Below are 20,703 nucleotides of genomic sequence, written 5' to 3'. Positions count from 1 at the left end.
TTTTTAACATATAATAATTGCAAATATATACATGATTATATGTTGTTCAAAAGTTTGGTAAGATTTTTGATGTTCTCTTATGCTCTCCAAGCCATTTTATTTTAAAATACAGTAAAAACTAACATGGGTAAATATAATTGCAATATAAAATGACTGTTTTTATTTTTAATGAATCTAAAGGTATTTATTGCTGTGTTGGCTAAACTATATTTTCCTTCAGAAAACGTTATCATATGCTGAATTGCAGCTTGAGAAATAATGGAATGCTAAAAAAATATGATATATATATATATTTCATATTTGACACGCCACTACATCTGGGGGGCGCAAAAAAAGCTTCGGTTATGATCAAAAGGATATTATAGACAAAACTTGGTCAACACAAAAATTGGAGTGCGTTTTATCACATGCTTGTAGGACTCTTTTTGTCCATTGGCGTCGCTGTTAATGCGTTGAAAGAGTGCGCTGATTGTGTTGGTCCTCCACCGTCCCATAATCCATCTGTGCTGTCCACGTCTTCTCTGACGGATGATCAGTCCGGCTGTGATGGCCGCGGTCGAGCTGGCACTTTAACCGCGTGAAAAACACAGCGACCCAAAACAAACCCGTATCGGAAACCTGCCTGTCCATATGTGGATATAACCCGGCAACCAGATCTTCGTGATTCCTGCGGATTTGATACGTAAAACGCGGCGTTTTGTCTTTGTTTATGTCATGAAGTTTTGAACCAGCTGGAATCCGGATCCGCTGCTGATTATCCATTATTGCGTCTATTAAAAACAAGCAAGCGCAAAACGCTAGTTATTATTAATTAGCTTGAGTACATGAAGCCCTCGCTCGCACGGATCTGTGCTGTCAATGCATTGTGTGTGTGTTTGAGAGGCCCGTGTCGGTGATTAAGGGTTAGATCCGGTTCGGTTTATCATGTCGTCTTGGCTGGGAGGGATAGGCTCTGGCCTGGGTCAGAGTTTGGGTCAGGTCGGGGGAAGCTTGTCTTCTTTTACCGGGCAGATCTCTAATTTTACCAAAGATATTTTGCTGGAAAGCGCCGAGGAAGTGGGAGGTGAGTTGACAACAGTCAAGATCATTTCACTTCCCATACAGACATTTAGCACTTTTACAGCGTTTAGTTAGTACAGTACGGTCAGTTGTTTTGTTATATAATTGTCTATTATGTATTTACATTAAGTGGTCACAATTGTATGCTAGACTAATGAATGTAACAGTTTTATGATGACTGTTTTATAAACACAATCTGGGTATGCTTGAAATCTAAGTTAATCACACTGAAATGTGCTCAATGTTTTTTTTTGTCTGATTGTTGAGATATCGTAGCAGTTTTTTTTAAAGATGTGATTTTGTTTGCGTTGACATCTGATCAAAGGAATTAAAGGGAATGTGCTCTCAAATTAAATTGATTAGGTTGACCTTAATGACTGATTTTCTGAGAAAAGCTAAAAGAAATGTAATTCTATGTAATGAAAGTAAATAACGACAGCTTGTCATTTAGCCCATCTCCTTTAGAGAAAGAAATTCACACAAGTTTGGAAGAAACAAGAGTTCAGGGTTAGGTGTTTTTGTTTTTGGGTTAACTGTCCCTTTATTTTCATTGTCATTCTCTACAAATGTGATGCTGCAGTGCGCTTATGTAAAGGGCTGAAGTAATTATAGTAAGACAGAGTAAGAGATTTGTTTGCATACAGCCGCTGAATCCCTATTAGAGATGTAGCTTCGACTGGAGTTTAGGCACTTGATCTTAATCCAGAAAGTACTAGATGTTTTTTTTTTTTTCTTTCTTTCTTTTGTGAATGGGGACTGGTGTGTAACGCTGCCTTGTTCCTTGTATCTATCCCAATAATTTTGCAAACACAGAAATGCATTTTTTTGGTTACTAATAAAACTCTTGCTACTGTTAAAAGTACATATGCCCTTTTTGACCATTGGAGGAGTGGACAGACGCTCACAGAGCACACTGAGAACTTTGATCAGCAACTTCCAGCAAAGCAGACAGACCTTGAGTCAATATGTTATGTCTCACGATGCTATGTCTCGACCTGTCTGTTTTAAAGCAAACTTATTAAAGCAAAATGACTTGCTTTTGTTGTCTTTCAAATTATACTACATTAATAACTTTACCAAAAGTTATATTTGTTAAAATTATGTGTCATGATAGCACTGAACAGCATTTGATAATATAGCTTAGTCGTAATATTATTTGTTGTTAATTATATATTATTAATAGCTGTATAAAAATAAAGGCCGCAAAATTAAAGCCCCGTAAGATTCATGCAGTGAGCCATAACCATAACCGTAGGATTAAGCTTAGCTCCGTGACATTTAAGAGGATCTTCCAACTAACTATAATTTTAATACAGTTATAACTATTATACTGTATGCTACTACACCCCAATTGTGTTTTTAAGGAAGACATTTCCCTATTGTTATGAGTTAATAGCCACATGTTGTGTGTAAGTTTAGCTAACTGTTCTTAACCAGAGACAGTTTGTTTTTGACAGTTTTTTATTTATATTTTTTATGCATTAAATAATGAAAAATAAGGTCATGTTAGTCTTGTTTGCAAACATGAGATTTGCAACTGTGGTTGAAACAGTATGTGTTTAAATGCCTCTTTAAATGTCCCTTGTGAACCTGAACCATGTTGAAATGAAACCTTACTCTTTAGAGCTTGTGGACAAACACTTTGTTACCTGTTGTTGTTTCTTTCACTCTCAAGAATTTTATTTACATTTTGTTATTTGTTGTTATTTATTTTAAGCCTGTATTTATTCAAGTGTACTTGTTGGTTATAGATATGTAATATCTGCAGTGGCTGTGCAGCTGCTGGGATAAAATAACTGAACTTGATCCCTTTTGGAATGTTGGTATTTAAAGGGACAGTCACCCAACAATTGAATAATGTGTACTTTAAAACCCTGACTTTTTACAGACAGTTTACAGACGAACAGATGTTCTCATTATTTTCATCGGATATTTATTTTAGATAAATGGGAAGGACTTGTCCCTCTATGATTCACACTTGATACAATTATAATAGAGCTGCATGCACAGATGTAGGCTGAGCTATTTCAGGATCTCTGACTTTATTAAATGTCAGGATGTTTTTCTTACAGATGCTGCCTCTGAGCTGCAGGTGTCCAACTCTAGATTGCAGGAACTGGAGACTTTATATGCAACACAAAAATCTGAGGTGATTTTGACAAAAAAAGTCAAACTCTGATGCTGATTATATTACTCAATTTTGTCATAAGCCCTAATGTTTTGTGTGCTTTAAATTGAACATATTTCTACTTTTTATTTGCACACATTGTTTAAAAATGCCTAATTATGCCCTATAATGCAGTTACAGGATGAAACATTTTGTCAGTGCATCAACTTGTATAATTCAATTTTTTTTTTTTTTTATGAATTTTGTTTTTATAATTGAAAGTTTTTGCTTTTGTGTGACCTAGTATGATCGCTTGCGAAGAATAAACTCTGAGCTGGAGGAGAAGCTAGAGGCAGCAGAGATTCAGGTCAAACAGCAGTCAGTAGAATACAGAACCCTCCTGCAACAGAAAGAGGTTTGGGCTCAAAACTAAATTCACTTCTTTTTTACACTCATCTAACAATAGTGGGAGAATTTATAAAATTTAGAATCATACTAATGATATTTTGTGTATTTTTATTGTTGTAAAGGTGGAGATCAGTCACCTCAAGGCCCGCCAGAGTGGTCTGCAGGAGGAGGTCCAGAAACTCCAGCATTCTGCTCAGGCTTCAGGCAGCTCGTCATCCTCTGGTGCTGCTGTACTCCCTGTTACCACTGCTGCCACTACCACTACTTCGTCTTCCTTTCTGCACCGGTCTACAGCTGTCCATCAAGGCTTCCATGGTGATGAGGTGGACCTTAGTGATGTCCTGTGGTCACAGCAGGAAATTAATCGTCTTTCTAATGAGGTGCATCGTTTAGAGGCTGAAGTTGCCCACTGGAGAAGAGTTGCTCAGGTCACTTTTAATTTTACAATTATATCATGAGAGGGCTATAAATTAGAATTAGATTATTTATATGATTATATTTCAATTTATCAGGCATCCAAGCTACCAGCAGTTGATGGTAACGGAGACCAGGGTGAAGTTCTAAAAATGCAAAGAATGATCAAGGTGAGAAACCTTTTGAATTGTTATAAAGAGTAGGTGCTTTCCTTTTGGTCAGTGGTTGAAATTTGGTAATGTTTTTAACTCATCTGATGCTCTGACCCAATCAGGAGCTGAGAGAGCAAATGGCACGGGAGGTGGATGAACACCAGCATGAACTGGCAGCATTACAGGATGCCCAGAGGCAGAAAATGGCTGAAATATCAAAACGGCACAGAGGGGAGCTGGCAGAGTATGAGGAGAGAATCGAGGAGCTTGAGGAACAGCTTCAAAGTGGTGAGGAACAAACACTTAATGGATATTAGAAGTGAATTCAGGACATTTTTGAACTTCTTAAATGCAGATAACGTGTTTGATTTGCATTTGGTAGTTTTGAAATGAACAGTTGAATTTTGAATACAGTGTTGTGTTTATCTCTGGTCTTCAGAAGGTGGAAGTGTTGTTCAAAAATCAACCACAGTACAGGACTCTGCCAAACTTCAAGAGTTGCAATCGACCATGCAGTCTTTACAGGAGGAGGTGGAGCTTCAGCGCAAACAGCACAGTGATCTATTGGCCAGTTTGGAGGAGGCAGAGTGTCAGAAGGCCAAACTAGAGAAGGAAAAGGAGGAGGCTACAGCAGAAAATGCAGAATTGTTGCAGAATTACAGTCGCCTTCAGAAGTCTGTAAACGAACTCCAGGCTCGAGTACAGGAACAGGAAGGGAAGTCTATGCTAAAAGCCCAGCATGACAATGAGATACAAACCCTGAAAAAAGCTCTGGCAGGTATAGAGAACACGAGAAATTGTGTATGATCAAATTATATGTTCATGAATGGGAAAATCTCTGATATTGCTGATACTGCTTTCTCATATTTGTTATATTTTGTATTTTATTTAGGTGCAGAGAAAGAGATGGCTAGGTTGAGAAGTCTTACTGAGGTAAGTTTGCTAAAAAACCTTCCTCTGGACAGTTTAGAAGTTTGTAGCCCAATAATGTCTAGATGTTTTTAGTTATTCTAAGTATTCAAATATAAAACACTTGATTAAAAATGTTCAAAATTTGTATTGGGACACTTTCTGGTTGCCTTTGCAAATAGTGTAAGTATGGGATAATGGGATATGGGTTTTTACATTTTTTGTTTTTCATTTGATTTAGAGCAATCCTACAGAAGAAGTAGAACATGCTGACATACTGGAGCTCAACACAATCATTGATACCCTCAGAAAAGAGAAGGAAGAGGTGGAGAGAGAAAAGGTTTGTGTATATTGACAAAATTATGGCAAACACTAATACATGTTTCTTCCTGTTTTTTACTGAAGTATCTTTCAATAAGCAAAAATATTTGATGATAGGGTATTCAATATTTCAGCAGCTTTTTGAAAGCACATCTACATGTTATCATGTACCCAAATGGCAATTTTCATATTATTTTTTCTTTTTCTTCATTAGCTTGCATTAGTTCAAAGACTGACCAAGGTCGAGGAGGAACACAAGACAGGAGAGTCAGAAAGTGTTGTGGAACTGTCACAGGAAGTTTTAGACCTAAAGAGTCAGCTAGACCAACGGGAGCAAGCTCTAAAGCAAGCCCATCTTGATATAGAGACATTTAGTGCTGAACTGGAAGAACTGGACAAGCAGAACCAGGAGGCCACACAGGTACTCTTTTTGAACTCTTGTATGTTTCAAGTGTATTAGACTGAATGCAATTATTGGATCTGTTGAATGTGTTCAGAATTTGAGTTAAGATACTTACGCAGTATTCTTTCTCTAGCATCTTATTGCAGAGAAGGAACAGCTGTCCCTGCAGAAAACCCAGGCTGATGCAGAAAATTCCCATCTTCTGTCAGATCTCAACTCCTCCCTTGACCAGAGACAAATCCTTCAACAGGAACTGGAAGCTCAGGGGGAGAAGTTAAGTCAAAGTGCCTTCTCCTTGAATGAACTGCACATGGCAAAGCAGCAACTGGAAATCACAGTAAAAGAGTTGAGGGAAAAGTTATGCAAGTCACAGGATCTGGGCAAAGAACTGCGTCAGGAGACCTCTGACCTCAAGAGGGCGCTTCAGCAAAGAGAGACAGAACTTTCTGCATTTTGTGAAAAATTAAGTAATTCTGGGGAGCAGGGGTATGTGGTAGAGGAACACAGGAAGGTACTTGAGACAAGGGATAAAGAGATCCAAGACTTGAGAACAGAGCTATCAGAAGTGAAGGCCTCCTATGAAAGGGCCATTTCAGAGGATTTCGAATTGAAAATTGACAATAAAAAGTTGAAAGAAGAGAGCACTCAGGCTTTAGAAAAGATTGACAGTTTGGAAAAGCAGATTCAAGATGGTCAAGCCTCTATAAGCAGGCTGTCACTGGAGAAAGATACCCGCATTGAAGCCTTGAAACTAGAAAAGAGCCAGTTAGAATCTGAGCTAAGCCAGACAGAGAAGCGACTATCAGATCAGGCCAAACAGTATCAACAAACCATTGACGAACTAACCAGAGCACGCTCTCTGGATGCTTCCGCACTACAGACTGAACATGAGCGAATGGTGAAACTGAATCAGGAAAAAGATCTTGCAATTGCAGAGCTCAAGCGTGAAATGGAGCAGATGGCCTCTGACCACAAAGACACCAGTGAGATGCTGGACATCACTGTGGCAGGCCAAAATCAACTCACTGAGCTTTTACAGGAGAAGGACACCTTTGCAGATACCCTAAAAGCTCAAGCTGCAGAAACACAACAGGAACTAGAGCGCAAGTTCCTGGGTGCAACTCAAGAGTGTGACTCTCTAAGAAAGTCAGTGGAGGAGAAGGACAAACAGCTTGGAGCCATGAAGGAAGAAAACAGCCATCTAAAAGAAGAGATTGACCGTCTGAGAGACCAGCAGAGCAGACCACCATTATTGTCAGAGCCACGGACACTGGACATCATCACAGAGCTTGAGACTGAGGTGGCCCAGCTCAAAGCTGCCAGAGATCAGTTCGAAGAAGAGGTCCATTCGTTGCGGAAGGTATCAGAAGAGCAGCAGGCCACAGCGCTGCAGTCCCAGCGATCTCTGCAAGTGCTACAGAGTGAACTTGAGCAAGCACGGACAAGACATGAACAAAGCTCACTCAATTACGAAAGACTTATCACTGCTAAGGATGAGGAGATTGTCCGGCTTCAATCAGAACTAGAGGGCCTGAGCACACAAGGACAGAGTCAAATACAGTCAGTAGAAATCCTACAGGAGGACAAGACCCAGTCGCTGAATGGTGAAAATGGTAACGAGAAACATGACCTTTCGAAGGTGGAGATTGAGAAGCTTGTGAAAGGCATAAAGGAGAAAGAGACTGAGATCAACCAGCTAAATGAGAAGAACCTGTCTTTAACTAAACAGCTTGACCAACTTGTAATCTCTCAAAATGAGTTGGGAAAACTCTCACAGATAGTACTTCAAAAAGATCTAGAAATCCAGGCGCTCCATGCTCGGGTGTCTAGTGGTCATGGTCAGGATGTGGTGTTCTTGCAGCAGCAGTTGCAGGCATATGCGGTGGAGCGTGAACAGGTGTTGGCCGTGCTCAACGAGAAAACCAGAGAAAACAGCCAGTTGCGTTCGGACTATCATCGCATTATGGACATTGTTGCTGCCAAGGAAGCTGCCTTGTTGAAGCTCCAGCAAGAAAACCAGCGGATTTCCACTATGAGCGACCCTTCAGGCAGTCAGGAGATGTTTCGAGAAACCATTCAGAACCTCTCCCGCATCATACGTGAGAAGGATATCGAGATTGACGCCTTGACTCAGAAATGTCAGACCCTGGTCTCTGTCCTTCAGACATCAGGTGCAGGCGATTCTGTAAGTGGTGGCTCGGGGGGTGTGAGCAGCAACCAGTTTGAGGAGCTCCTACAAGAACGTGACACTCTCAAACAGCAAGTGAAGAAGATGGAGGAGTGGAAGCAGCAGGTGATCACGACTGTGAGGAACATGCAGCATGAATCTGCTCAGCTACAAGAGGAGCTGCTGAAGCTGCAGGGGCAGGTTTCTGCAGATAGCGACTGCAGCTCAAAGCTCTCAGTGGATTACTCCAGACTTATTCAGAGCTATGAGCAAAAAGAGAAAAAGCTGGGATTGTTGAGTCAAGAGCTGGCACAGGTGCAGCAGACCATCAGCCAGCTGAGTAGTACCAAAGACGTCCTTCTTGGGAAGCTTGGCAGTGTCAAGCAATCTCCAGAAGCTTCTGCTATGATGGCTACCTAAGCCTTTGCCCCTCCAATCCTGAAGGGGGCAGCACCAACAGGTCAAGATGAGAGCCTACATCAGGAGTTGAAGTCAATGCAGAGAATTTTAGCAGAGAAGGAGAGCATGATAAGAACTCTGCAGGAAAACAATCATCGTTTGTCGAATTCTGCATCTCTGTCTGAAAGTGAGCAAAGAAGCCATGCAGAGGAGCTCAAGCAGGCTAGAGAGAAGCAAGAATCTCTACAGCGCTCCCTCAGAGAGAAAGATCTGCTCATTAAGACCAAGGGAGACCAACTTAGTCAGGTGACTTACAATTCTGATGTGTTGAATGACTGGAAGATGTGGAATACCAAAGGTACTTTAGATGGTAGATTGCAGAGTAAAATGTCAGTTTTGAGACTTCAGTAAGATTCAAATTCAAAGTAAAATTCAAAGTTTGCACATGACATGTGTTTTGATTTTAGACACTCAAAAAATCTCTGAATAGGTTTGTTAATTTTAACATCATGTGACATATTTTTTTTTTGTTAAAAAAAAAAAACTAGGTGAGTGAAAGTTTACGTAATCGTGAAAATGACAACGAGGTCTTGAAGCAGGCTGTGACAAATCTGAAGGAGCGTGCCCTGATACTGGAACTCGATGTGAAGAAGTTAAAGGAGGAGAACGAAGCAATAGCAGCAAAAGCTCGTGAGAAAGAGACAGAATTTCGTGCCCTGCAGGAAACCAACATGCAGGTGTCACTGCTGCTTCGGGAACGAGAGTTTCAGTTCAGTGCTGTGAATGAGAAGGCGTCTGCTATGGAGAAGATGCTGAAAGATAAAGAGCAGGTTTGTCTCTTCATGTGTTTTTTATTAAAATATAAAAAAGTGTGAAGAAATACATTTAAAATGCTTTTTAAAATGTTGTAAATTCTTAATCAAAGAATTCTGCTTAGTTGTCTAAGAAAGAAATAATTTTAAAATATATATATTAAAAAATGTATGCAGTGATTTAGTTTTTACTGTACTTGTGATCAAATTAATTTAACTTTATTGAGCATAGAAGACTTTCAATAACAAATATATAGCTCTTTTATCATTTTGAACAGTAGTAAATTTGATTTAGATTTTTATTGTTATTTTAATTATGAGTATTATAATAAATGTATTTCTGTCCTGTTCCCCCGCTCCCCAAAATAATTGAAGTGGGAACAATTTGCATTTGTAATGCTATTGCCATTGAAGGCATACAACTTGTTCTGGACTGTTCTAGTTCTATATGTGTTGTGAAGTTGACCTGTTCTGCCTTTGTCTGTACTGCAGGGTAAATCTGGAGAGCTGAACCAATTGTTAAATGAAGTTAAGTCAATGCAAGAGAAGGCAGTGTTGTTTCAGCAGGAAAGAGATCAAGTGATGATGGCCCTCAAACAAAAACAAATGGAGACAACTGCTCTTCAGAGTGAGGTAGCAAAAGACAAAGTTACTTTGCTATGTTTATTGACTTACTAAAATATTGAGAACATTAACTGTTACCATGTCCCAATTCAATGATATATCCAGTAGAATTCATTAAAACTGTATTTTTATTTGGGGGAATTGCTTTACTTTTGTGTACTTTCTGTATATAGCTTCAGCACACACGAGATAAAGAGCAGCGCCTGAAGCAGGAAGCGGAGCGGTTGCGCAATCACCTGTTAGATATTGAGGATTCGTACACACGTGAGGCTTTGGCAGCTGAGGACAGAGAGGGAGAGCTGAGACGCAGAGTGGCACTCCTGGAAGAGCGGTTAACATCTTCCTCTAATGCTGTGGAGAGTGCAAGGTGGGTATGTTTTAGTCTGCTGATGTGAGTGCTTTCTTAAAACTAGAATTTGCTGTTGGCTGCAGTAGTCTCATGTACAGTGTGTGACATATAGCTGACTTAAATCCTAATAAAAGCAAAAAAAAAAAAAAAAGATAAAAACCCCCAAATCTTAAAAAATAATAACTCTTTTTATACTCTTATTTGTTTCTATCTCATATATGCTTATATAATTAGGAGCCAAGCACCAAAGATACAAAGTTAACGATTTCATTTATTAGTCATCTTCTCACTCTCTTCATTTCTTTAGTCTTCTTCTGTCGCTTTTGAGTCGTCTTCTTCTGCTCTTGAGCCTGTGGCAGGCTGTAGACTCACATGCAAGAAAGTTATAATATTTGGCATATAGATAGAGGACAGTGTCGACATTAACCACAGCAAAGTCTCTAACTCAAAGCCTCTAGTACCACCACCAGTTAAAATCAACAGCGCTGATGTTTATGCTAATAACTTGAACCTCAAAGGCAACAAACAACATGATTCCAGAATTCCTCAGCTCATACTGAATTAGTCGCACAATATAACATACTATTTCTGATTTTGTATGTACAAAATAGTTTTTACTATTTTTGGTAGTCATTCTAGATGGTTTGTCTGATTTTATGACTGATCAATCTGTTTTTGAATTACTTATTATAAAATATTAATGGAATGATGCCAAACTAAATCTAAGGCTGTATTTCTGCAATGCTTTGGCATATAAACTGTAAACTTTGTGTGTCATTGTCACCCAACACTGACCAAACCAGATCAGTTTGTTGGTGGCACCTGTTGGTTAAAAGTACAAGTTATTGTATAAATGGGTTTTTAACCATTTGCTTAAAATCATCAACAAATGTTTTTAGTTCATTTTTTCAGCTGATCTTTCTGCTATGGATACAAGAAACGTGAAAAATAGTTTTTTTGTAGTTTCTTTTTAGCGTTTTATCGTTTTAACCTTACTAATGTATCTAACTGTGTGTGTAGTCAGCAGGCTAGTCTGCAGGTCGAGTCTCTTCAGGAGCAGCTGAATGGTGCTGTCAGACAGAGAGATGAAGCGCTTATTCAGCTTCGTGCTTCTCAGGATCAGGTCAACCAGTATGCAGTGTCACTCTCTAACCTGCAGATGGTGCTGGAACAGTTTCAACAAGGCAAGTGCTCACATTTTTTTGCATTATTGTAATTTATTAAGAAAATAATCTTTCTTGTCCGGAATGAGGCTATTAAAGTAATTACAAATGTAGATTGGGGTGTAATTTTCAGGTATTTATTTTTTTTAAACGTTTGGATTAAGAGAGGAATCTGCAAATAAGTCTTCAGTTTTTCAACAATATTGACATTTGTATCTTTCTTTACAGAAGAAAAAGCCATGTACTCAGCGGAACTGGAAAAGCACAAGAGGGAGAAGGAAGAGTGGAGAACTAAAGCAGAAAATCTTCAGGATCAGGCAGCCGCTCTCCAAGTCAGTTAAAACAGACAAATGTACAAACCTCTGTGTTTTCTGACACAAGTAGTTATGTTAAAGTTCTGTGTCTGTAATCTTAGATAAACCTGGATGAAGCAAATGCAGCTCTAGAATCTGCCTCTCGCCTCACTGACCAGCTGGACCTCAAAGAGGAAGAGATAGAAGATCTGAAGAAACAAGGTGAGACAAAATGTCACCACGTGAATGACTATGTTGAAGTCAGAGCTTGAGAATTTTCCTAGAAATCATCTCAGCGTTTCACCTCATTGTTTAACAAAGACGGTGTATCTTACCATTTTGACTTGTAGGCCTCCCATATTGGCTAAGATATTTTTTTGGTATTAACTCAGTAATTAACCAGCATGCTGATGCCTAGAGGACAAATGTAAATATGACAAATGACAAATATGTTTTGTAACATAAACTTGGAGTATTGATATATTAAATTAATTAAAAACAATTTATTTTGGGATTTTTATAAGGGTCGGTGTGAATTCAATAAAGAGAATAGTTATTTAATAGTAAAATATTTAGTTTTTGGTAGCATGTTTAATAAGGTTTGCTGAGTCTCCGGCCTCCTTTGTTGAGCACCATTGAAACAGGATGGAGGAAGAGTACAGAAGCTCAATTCAAATAAATCAATCATAGCAAAACATTCATATTTCCTCATTCAGTTTGATTGTGATTCAGAAACTCTGAATTTATTTTGATTAAAGACGGATGCAAAATACAGAAACACAAAATTCAAATTAAATGGCCACAGGATTACTAACCGACCACAGGAAAAAACACTAAGGCTGAGTCAGTTTGATTCTGATTAAGTTCCAGTCATTCATTTGATTCAGTTGAATTCAGACTTGGGAGATCATGTTGCTATTATTAATAAGAAACATTTTATTTGACTTTGCTAATTTAATTACCTTGATGAACATGTGTTGCACAGCACTCACACGATCCTTAAAAACACTAAAATACGCCGCAAAAATGTTTTGCGAAAAGACTAGCTCTCAAGCCGAGCTGACACACAACTCATGGCACATTATCTGAGATTTTCTCAGATTTGTAGCATTGTAAACCATTTTCTGAAGAGACTTGTGAACGTCAACGGAACTAGAAACATCAGGATCCATTAAATTATGTTTGACTCTTTGAGACTGTGCTTTATGTAGTGGCTTAATTTGATTCATATCAGTGCAGACATTAAGAAACACACATGTTTGCGTTTGTAAGAGAGATGCAGAGATCAGCCAAGTCTGTAGAGGGTATAGATGTTTAGCATTCCTTCAAATCTCCTCTCCGTCAGAGAGATGATATTTATGGCATGTCAGTAGCCAAATTGTGTAGACAAAGATTCTCTTTTTCCATCCACCCTGTCTTTCTATCTCACCTATCCCTTTCTTCTCTGTCCGTATCAAGCCCCAAATCAACAATACAGTGCTGTCGGTCTGAGAGGGAGAGGAGGTTGAGGGATGAGGGCTGGGATTTTTACTGCATCTGTCAAAAAACAACTGAGGAGACCGTTGACAGAATGATCAAGAATGGTTCGTTTTTGCTTAGCAAAGCACAAGTGCAGCCGACAGACATTCCAGGGTGTTTAGCGCAGACAGGAACTCTCTCACCCTTTCTTATCGCTCGGTTCGTGTGGTCTCAGGAGGTAAAGTCTCAGAGGAAAAGGGTTCTCAAGAGCCAAATGGTCTGGACCAGCAAGGGGCGTTTGTGATAAAGGCATTTATAGCACGTCATATTCTCACACTTCTTTGTTTTTGCTCTGTGAGACATTCCCAGACACACTGAACCCCATACCACTGTTATTACTGTTTATGTTAAGCTGCAGACACACATGCTTATTATTTCAGTACAAACACTTGTTCTCTACTGTTTGCATTAATACCTAACAAAGTCGTATACCACCTCCTGCTGAAAGCTCTGTCTGCATCTCACAAACATAGCATCCAAATTTAACAGTGCATTTAAAATTTGCTTTGTCTAGTAATAAAACCTACTTGCTAGTGGCGTTTGACTCCACTATAAGGAACTTCAGCATAATAATGTGGCGTATGTGTAAGAAAGTCTTCATATTTTCATAGTAACCATGATACATTGTCTTGATTTATGTTAAATGAAAAGTTCAAAAGAACAGCATTTGAAATAAAAATGTAAATTACTGTGTAGTTTAATGTCTTTACAAATGTAGTGTGTATATGTATAACATTTAGTTATTCAATTTCATTGCCAGAAATAAAAAAGAATCGCGTAAGTGTAGGAATACGTTTTTTTGGACGCTTAGACACACAGCCATATCTGACAGAAGCCAGACATTAGCAAATGAATAATTTTTTTATTAATGTGTTGGTTTTATGAATTAGCCAATAACTCACGAACCTAACTGTGACAGCAATGTATGGGAAAATATTCAAACTTGTACCTGTGTGTGTTTTGCAGTGGGTGTGAGACAGGAGATGTTGGAAGAGGCTCAGAGAAAACTGATGAACCTCCTGAACAGCACCGAAGGCAAAGTGGATAAGTGAGTCCAAAACACACCTGCACTGGAAACATATTTCATATATATATGTAGATCCAAATATTTTCAAAAGGCTGTTCCTGTGAAATATCATCTAACATGATTAACTTCTCACACAGGGTTCTGATGAAGAATCTTTACCTGGGCTATTTTCACAGCCCCCGAAACAAGCGCTCTGAGGTGCTGAGGCTTATGGGTAATGTGCTTGGTTTGGACCGAGATGAGGTGTCCGAGGTGGGTCAGCGCTCTATGCTTCTCATACTGTGGATTTCTCTTTATCCTCCCTTTTGAATTCACTTTAGAAATGCATGTATTGCTCTACGCAAATGCAAATGTGCATGCATATTTGCATTTATCAGATACTGTCAAGTCCAATTTTTCAAAGAAAAGGAGCAGCCATTCACTATTCAGTCTGAGTCGTTTTGTAAAATTCCTGCTATTTTTCATTAATCTCAAATGTGGCTCAGCTCCAGTTCTTGTGTCATTCTTGAAACGTGACTGTTAAACGTGTGGATTTAATATTTGACCTCCTGACTCCTAATGTTGAGTTCTCCACCCTTTTTTCTTTTCTTTTTTTTTTTTTCAATTGTCTCTTGTTCGATGTCAGCTTGAAGGTTTTTATCAGATGTTAAAAAGATTTTTCCACTCATATTACCTCATGTGTTTAATTTGGCACAAAGCTCAAGCTGCCCACGCTGGTCTTGTTAAAAAAAGGTCCTTGTTTGAGTCTTTTGAAGGATGATTTGAAGTGGCGTTTGGTCCTTGTTGGTAATCTGGGTATAGAGGTTTCTGGTCTTGCAAGGACAGCCTGTACTAAATAGTGTCAGCATCCCCAGAAAGTCTGCACGCATATGACCGCATTCATTTGGCTGGCTGCTAATAGAGCTGATTTGTTTTCTGTTCAAATTGCTGTTTTTCCGTTTTGATCCTGGTGGGGCTGATTTTCTCAATAACAGGAACAGATCAGTTCTGATGATAAAGCAGGATGTGGCTTTTTTTTCTTAGAAAAGCCATAATCATTTTAGCTTTTGTCCTCAAAGGGTCAAAATCAGTATGTGGTTTTCCTTTTTCAACCAATTGTACTCCAGTTGTTTGCAACCCATTTTACTTCCATAATGTGTTGTATTTCCAAGTGAAGCTGAATATTCAGCGAGAGGAAAAATGGGAATGAATTTGATTGTGAAACGTGGGTGTTACATACCAGAATGGGAATGCAAGTTTGCTCAAATTTTAATTAGCTATTTGGCTACTGGATAACATTATTTAATATCCTGAGCAGTGTGACTTGGAAATCTATTTCAGAAGAAGAGAGAGTATTATTTTTCGTTTTAGCATGCAAAATAAATACTAATTTACATAAGACAACACAACCTTATTATAGAATTTAATTCAATCTATTTGAGTACTGAATTGAAGTACTTTTCTAGATGAAACCTTAATAGAGTTGTTGTTGTTTTCACTTTCTCATATGAAAAAGTATGCCTATCAGTACATTAAAAATGTCGTCATAACATGTTTTCCATGTCCAATCCTGATGGCTCTTATTAAAGATGGAAATAAGAGATTGATAAAGCAAGGAAACAATGCAAGAAATCAGCAGTTAGAGACTGCGAGAGACAAAGATTGAATTAGAGGACATGCTCATGCCAACCTAAGACCAAAAGCATTTCCTTACCCACAATTCCATAGAAGTAGCTGGAGTCTGGCAGGAGAGGCTCCAACTATTCGGCAAGTTGTGAGCAGAATTACCCAACAGCCCTCAGAGGAGAAAGAGGGAGAGAAGGAGAGTAAATCTGAGTGTGTGTGTGTGTTTCTGGGTCACACAATCCACTTTCCATTTCAACCCATATTTTCTTTCCCCACTCCACTCCACACCTTCGTCACATTTTTTTATGCTACACATTAAATTTTCCACTCAAGATCTCTTTGTTTACAACTCCAAAGACTAAAAATAATCCCAGTCTGTTTTTTTGGTTAAAGGGCTGATTCAGTGCTTTTATTTCAAACGTTTCAAAAGGTTATTTCATTAGCTGTGGTCTGAGTACTTTGAGGACAGGGACATTTTTGTAGCAGTACTTCTTTGAACTTTACACAGTTAATTTGAGTAAGAGAGGAAATTTTTTTTTTTTTTTAAGACACACACACACACACACACACACAAACATTCCCTTTGCCCTACTGTCCTACTGACCTACCGTTTTCTCTTTCTCCAGTTGTTACAGGAAGAGAGTAAGAGTGGAATGACCGGATGGGTCTCGAATTGGTTGGGAGGCAGAGCTGTTCAGAGTGTACCCAACACTCCCCAAAGACCCACACATACACAGAACCTTAATTCGGTGGGTGCCCATACAAATGCATGCACACACAAATTTTACACATGCATCTTCCTCTTATACTGGTCTCTGTGTTTTAAAGTCCTTTTCTGAGATGTTTGTGAAGTTCTTGGAGGTGGAGTCTACTCCTGCACTTCCTGCCCCTAAATTACCTGTTTATGACATCAAGCCTCTGAGTGCACCCCCACCTGGCCGGAGTACTGCAAGCACACCTGCATCAGGTAAAATGTCACGAAATCTAGGGATGCACAATATATTGTTACTATATTTATTAGGATTAGCCCATATTAGGGTTTTTATGTTTCAGTAAAAATGTTTAAATATTTGTGATGATTTTTGTGACCATTTTTACTGAACTTGGAAAAATTATGGTTTTAGAATTTTAAGTTTTTAGAATTCATTTTAAATTTTAATTTTAAGTTTAATTGTTCAAATTTATAAACCTGTTTAATATAATGCATAGTACATCTAGAGAAATAATTTGCAACTTTTTTATTTATAATATATTTTTCAAATATTATTTAAAAATATTTCTTTTTCATTTATTTTGACAAAAGAGTGGATAATTTAATATCAAATATTTGTCAATTATCAGCCATAACATGAAAATTATTTTCAGCTTTTCGTTACAGAATTTGAATACTGGTTCATACATTATTTAAAAAAAAAAAAAGTTTTACATTTTATAGGTCAGGCCTATTCACACCAAAGATGTTAACCATAAAGTTTTAATTGTTCTTATTCTTTTAAAATGTTAAAGTCCTTTCCATATCTATAATTATAATAACATAGAGGAGCAATATCGTTAAAATGACTTTCAGAACAGTTGTTTTCTTGTTGATAAAGACATTGACAGTCAGTTAGATTTTACGCTTGGCCTGAACACCAATTTCATAATTATCATAACTATCTTTGTTGTTAAAAACAGGCCTTGTATTTATGTGATCTGTGTTCTTTCAGGTGTTTCAGGCCTAGGTAAGCGCACTGGGGATTCAAATCCCTTCCTGGCACCCCGGTCTGCAGCCGTACCCCTCCTTAATCCCGCAGGGGCAGGCAACATTGCAGGCGCTGGGGGCCACCTGCTCATGAAGCCTATCTCAGACGCCCTGCCCACCTTTACACCTGTACCCGTGTCGGCTGAGGCCAGCGGAGGAGCTGTGCTCAAAGATTTGCTCAAGCAGTGATGTCAGCCACCTGTACTGCCACTCGAAGCACTTTAGCTTATCAGGACACTACATTCCGGCAGATGGAAACCAAAAACTGGGCCATGTCATGGATTCAAATATTTACTAAAATGGCTGATTGCCATCGGAATAAAAGAGATAAAGCATCTAAGGGCTGCCGCGCTTGTTAAATTTGACTAAACTGAGGCCTAAGTTTGACAGAATCGAGTTCTGTTTGCAAGCTGGGGAAGATTACATTATCGAATATTCTTGTGACCTTCTCCCAACATTTATTTAACGTCGTGCAAACATTCAGCTTGTCATTTTTAGACAAAGAGAGGTGTTTAATGTTTTTCTAGTGTGTTGAGAGATTGTCTGATGCTGTCTGGCATCCACTACGCAAATGGATTTATTAAACCTTTTCCACTTCTGCAAAAACGCTACAGATAGTCTTTCAAAATCCTCCCGTTTTGAGCGCTATGAATGGTTGGCCGTATGGTATGGCAGGTACAATAGCAGTTAATCGAGAAGTGACTTGGATTTAGACTGCTGCTCATGCTCACATGCAGTACAAGCCTGCAGTTATGTTATTTATTTGTATATCTATCATATTCTTCACTGTTTATGCAGTGGGCATAGGCTAAAATGTCTACAATATTCAGAACTTTCTAAGGTAGAAAGAAACGTTATGTATATACAGTTTGGAAAACATGCACACATAAAGAAAAAAGAGAGTGCAAATTAAGTGTATAAATTACCTGTATATTTTAAAATTGTTTAATAAAGAAATGATACACCTCTGTTATAATAAACATTAGTTTATCATAACACAGGACTCCTAATTCAATGGGTTTCAACCAAATATAAAAAAAACGGCATTTCCTTGAGGCCTAATATGAAGAATTGTTTTTTTTTGTTTGTTTTGTTTTTTGAAAAAATGGCCTTAGTAATTCTCTTTTTGGTTACTATATCTTTCATAAAAGTTGGGTGCACTTGATTATATAGATTTAGAATGCGTTTATACATTTTAGGGGATATATTTTGCGCTGGTGTTTATTTAAAGTTGATCAGTCTTTTTGAAGTTTGAAAAACTGCTCATAAAAATATTCAACAACAGTGTTTCTCTTTTCTGTTGAATAAACTATTCTCTGCTATGTATATTTGCATTTTCCCTTTTATTTTATTTATTTAGCCACCAGCTTTTTTAATATAAAGTTGTTACAGTTCAGTTGTGTTTCTATTGAGAAAAATGGCACTTAGTGATGACTATACAAAAGGAACTCCTGCTGTTTCGTAATTAGTAAGTAAATCTAATCCTTAAATTGTACTTTTCAATATATTATACAAGATTTATATAAGGAAACCGTGCATTTGTTGATCTTTTGCATGTTTTCTTTTTTTCACAGCAGACTGTGTAATCGTAAGGCTGTAATTTAAACGTGCTTATGGAGGCAGTGGTCTAGAGCATTATCAGACCAGATTAACCTCAAAAGGGAATGTCCGTCTTTCCCAATATGTCTCTAAGGAAAACCCTGTCTGGAATTCCAATTGTAATGTAACCATGTCTAATCTGGTGCATAGATACTTGGAACATTTAACCAGTTTAAATCTATACTGATATTATGACGTTCAGTTGAGGATATACAGACACTGCATTCAAAATTTGTGGTCAGTATGTTTTTTTTGTTTGTTTTTTTGCAAAGAAATTAATACTTTTTGACGCAAGGGGTATTTTATTGATTAAAAAGTGACAGTAAATGCTTAAATTATTACTATATACAGTTTTATGTAAATTGTAATCACTTATTAAATCTTTAGCATTACAATTAGATTACTGTACTATTTTTGCAATGCTATTGCATTACTAATTACTTTCAAAATCATACACTTAAACCTCCATATAATCAGTTGAACAATACAAGGATTGTATTTCTTTCAAATAAATAAAAGTGCATAAACTATTCTCGAATTAATCAAAGTATTAGAAGGGAGATGGTTACATTAATGACCATAACATTTTGATTTAAACTTGTTTTATATAGAATTGAGCTGTTTTGCTCTTGCCACTATTCAATGCAATTACATCATAAATAACCATAATTAAATGACTTATTCCAAGGGGAAAGTAATTAAATTACAGTAATCTTTTACTCATTATGGCATCACACCCAACACTTCACATATGTGTGTGTGTGTGTGTATACGTACATGGATACATATTTAATAATGCTGTTCCTTTCCGTTTGTTAAAGAATCCTGAAAAAAATTGAGTTTTCATAAAAACAATAGACAACTTTTAAGTGTGATAAAAGATACTAAGAAACATAATTCTAGCACCAAATCAAAAAAGTAAGTAGAATAAATAGCATTTTATAATTTATTAAAATAGGAATGTTATTTTGAATAGTTATACCATTAAATTTTTGTTCTGCATTTTGGATCAAATAAGTGCCTTCTCAGTAAGCAGAAAAGACAGCCCCAAAACTTTTGAATGGCATAGTGCAAGTAATGACCTGACATTGATTTTTTAAGGTGTATTATGTAGCAATGCATTAAATTCAGCACAAGAAGCATTACCATTAAATTATTATGCTATAGCGGCATGTTTAAATCCTAGCAAGTAACTGCTGCTTTGAAGCAAATGCATTGCGTTAGATGGTGGAAACACTTTGAGGGTGTTGGAAATAGTGAATGTAAGCAGGTGTCAGATTTTAATGCGAACTCTCCTCACACAGCACTCACAAAGCCAGACAAAATAACCCTGCCCTCACCAGGGAACACCTGCTCCAACCTCCCACATTCCTTGGAGCCATTTTTCCTGCTGTTAGATTGTGTACATTTGAACTATCATAACTCTGCTGTCTGTTTTATCAGCATCGGATCAAGTCTAAACCTCTTTTATATCTCAAGATCTCAATCCAAAAGGGCTTTTGCCTAGAGGGCGTGTTAATCTGGCAGACTTTGATCACCCCAAACCTGAAAATATTTGTATTTAAGAGTCTAATGAATGTCTCAGCAATAAAAAAAAAAAGAGTTCTGTAACGTATGACTGATGCGTTCAATG

At 37.7% G+C, this 20,703-nt stretch overlaps 1 protein-coding gene across 1 annotated transcript; it reads left to right on the top strand.

The window, feature by feature from the left end:
* The first annotated feature begins 502 nt into the window (after window positions 1-502).
* trip11 (thyroid hormone receptor interactor 11) lies at window positions 503-18,797 on the top strand. Its single transcript, XM_043256402.1, is given in 22 exon segments — window positions 503-1,063; window positions 3,132-3,208; window positions 3,471-3,581; window positions 3,697-4,002; window positions 4,087-4,158; window positions 4,263-4,428; window positions 4,580-4,918; window positions 5,033-5,073; window positions 5,291-5,389; window positions 5,585-5,791; window positions 5,907-8,645; window positions 8,888-9,169; window positions 9,644-9,784; window positions 9,949-10,142; window positions 11,145-11,308; window positions 11,516-11,619; window positions 11,703-11,802; window positions 14,065-14,146; window positions 14,263-14,377; window positions 16,357-16,479; window positions 16,559-16,697; window positions 17,437-18,797. Coding segments are annotated over 22 exon segments (5,964 nt in total). The 5' UTR covers window positions 503-924; the 3' UTR covers window positions 17,661-18,797.
* The last annotated feature ends 1,906 nt before the right edge of the window (window positions 18,798-20,703 follow it).

This window comes from Puntigrus tetrazona, chromosome 13, assembly GCF_018831695.1.
Source record: "Puntigrus tetrazona isolate hp1 chromosome 13, ASM1883169v1, whole genome shotgun sequence".
NCBI classification, from domain to species: Eukaryota; Metazoa; Chordata; class Actinopteri; order Cypriniformes; family Cyprinidae; genus Puntigrus; species Puntigrus tetrazona.
This window is presented reverse-complemented; position numbering and strand designations above follow the sequence as displayed.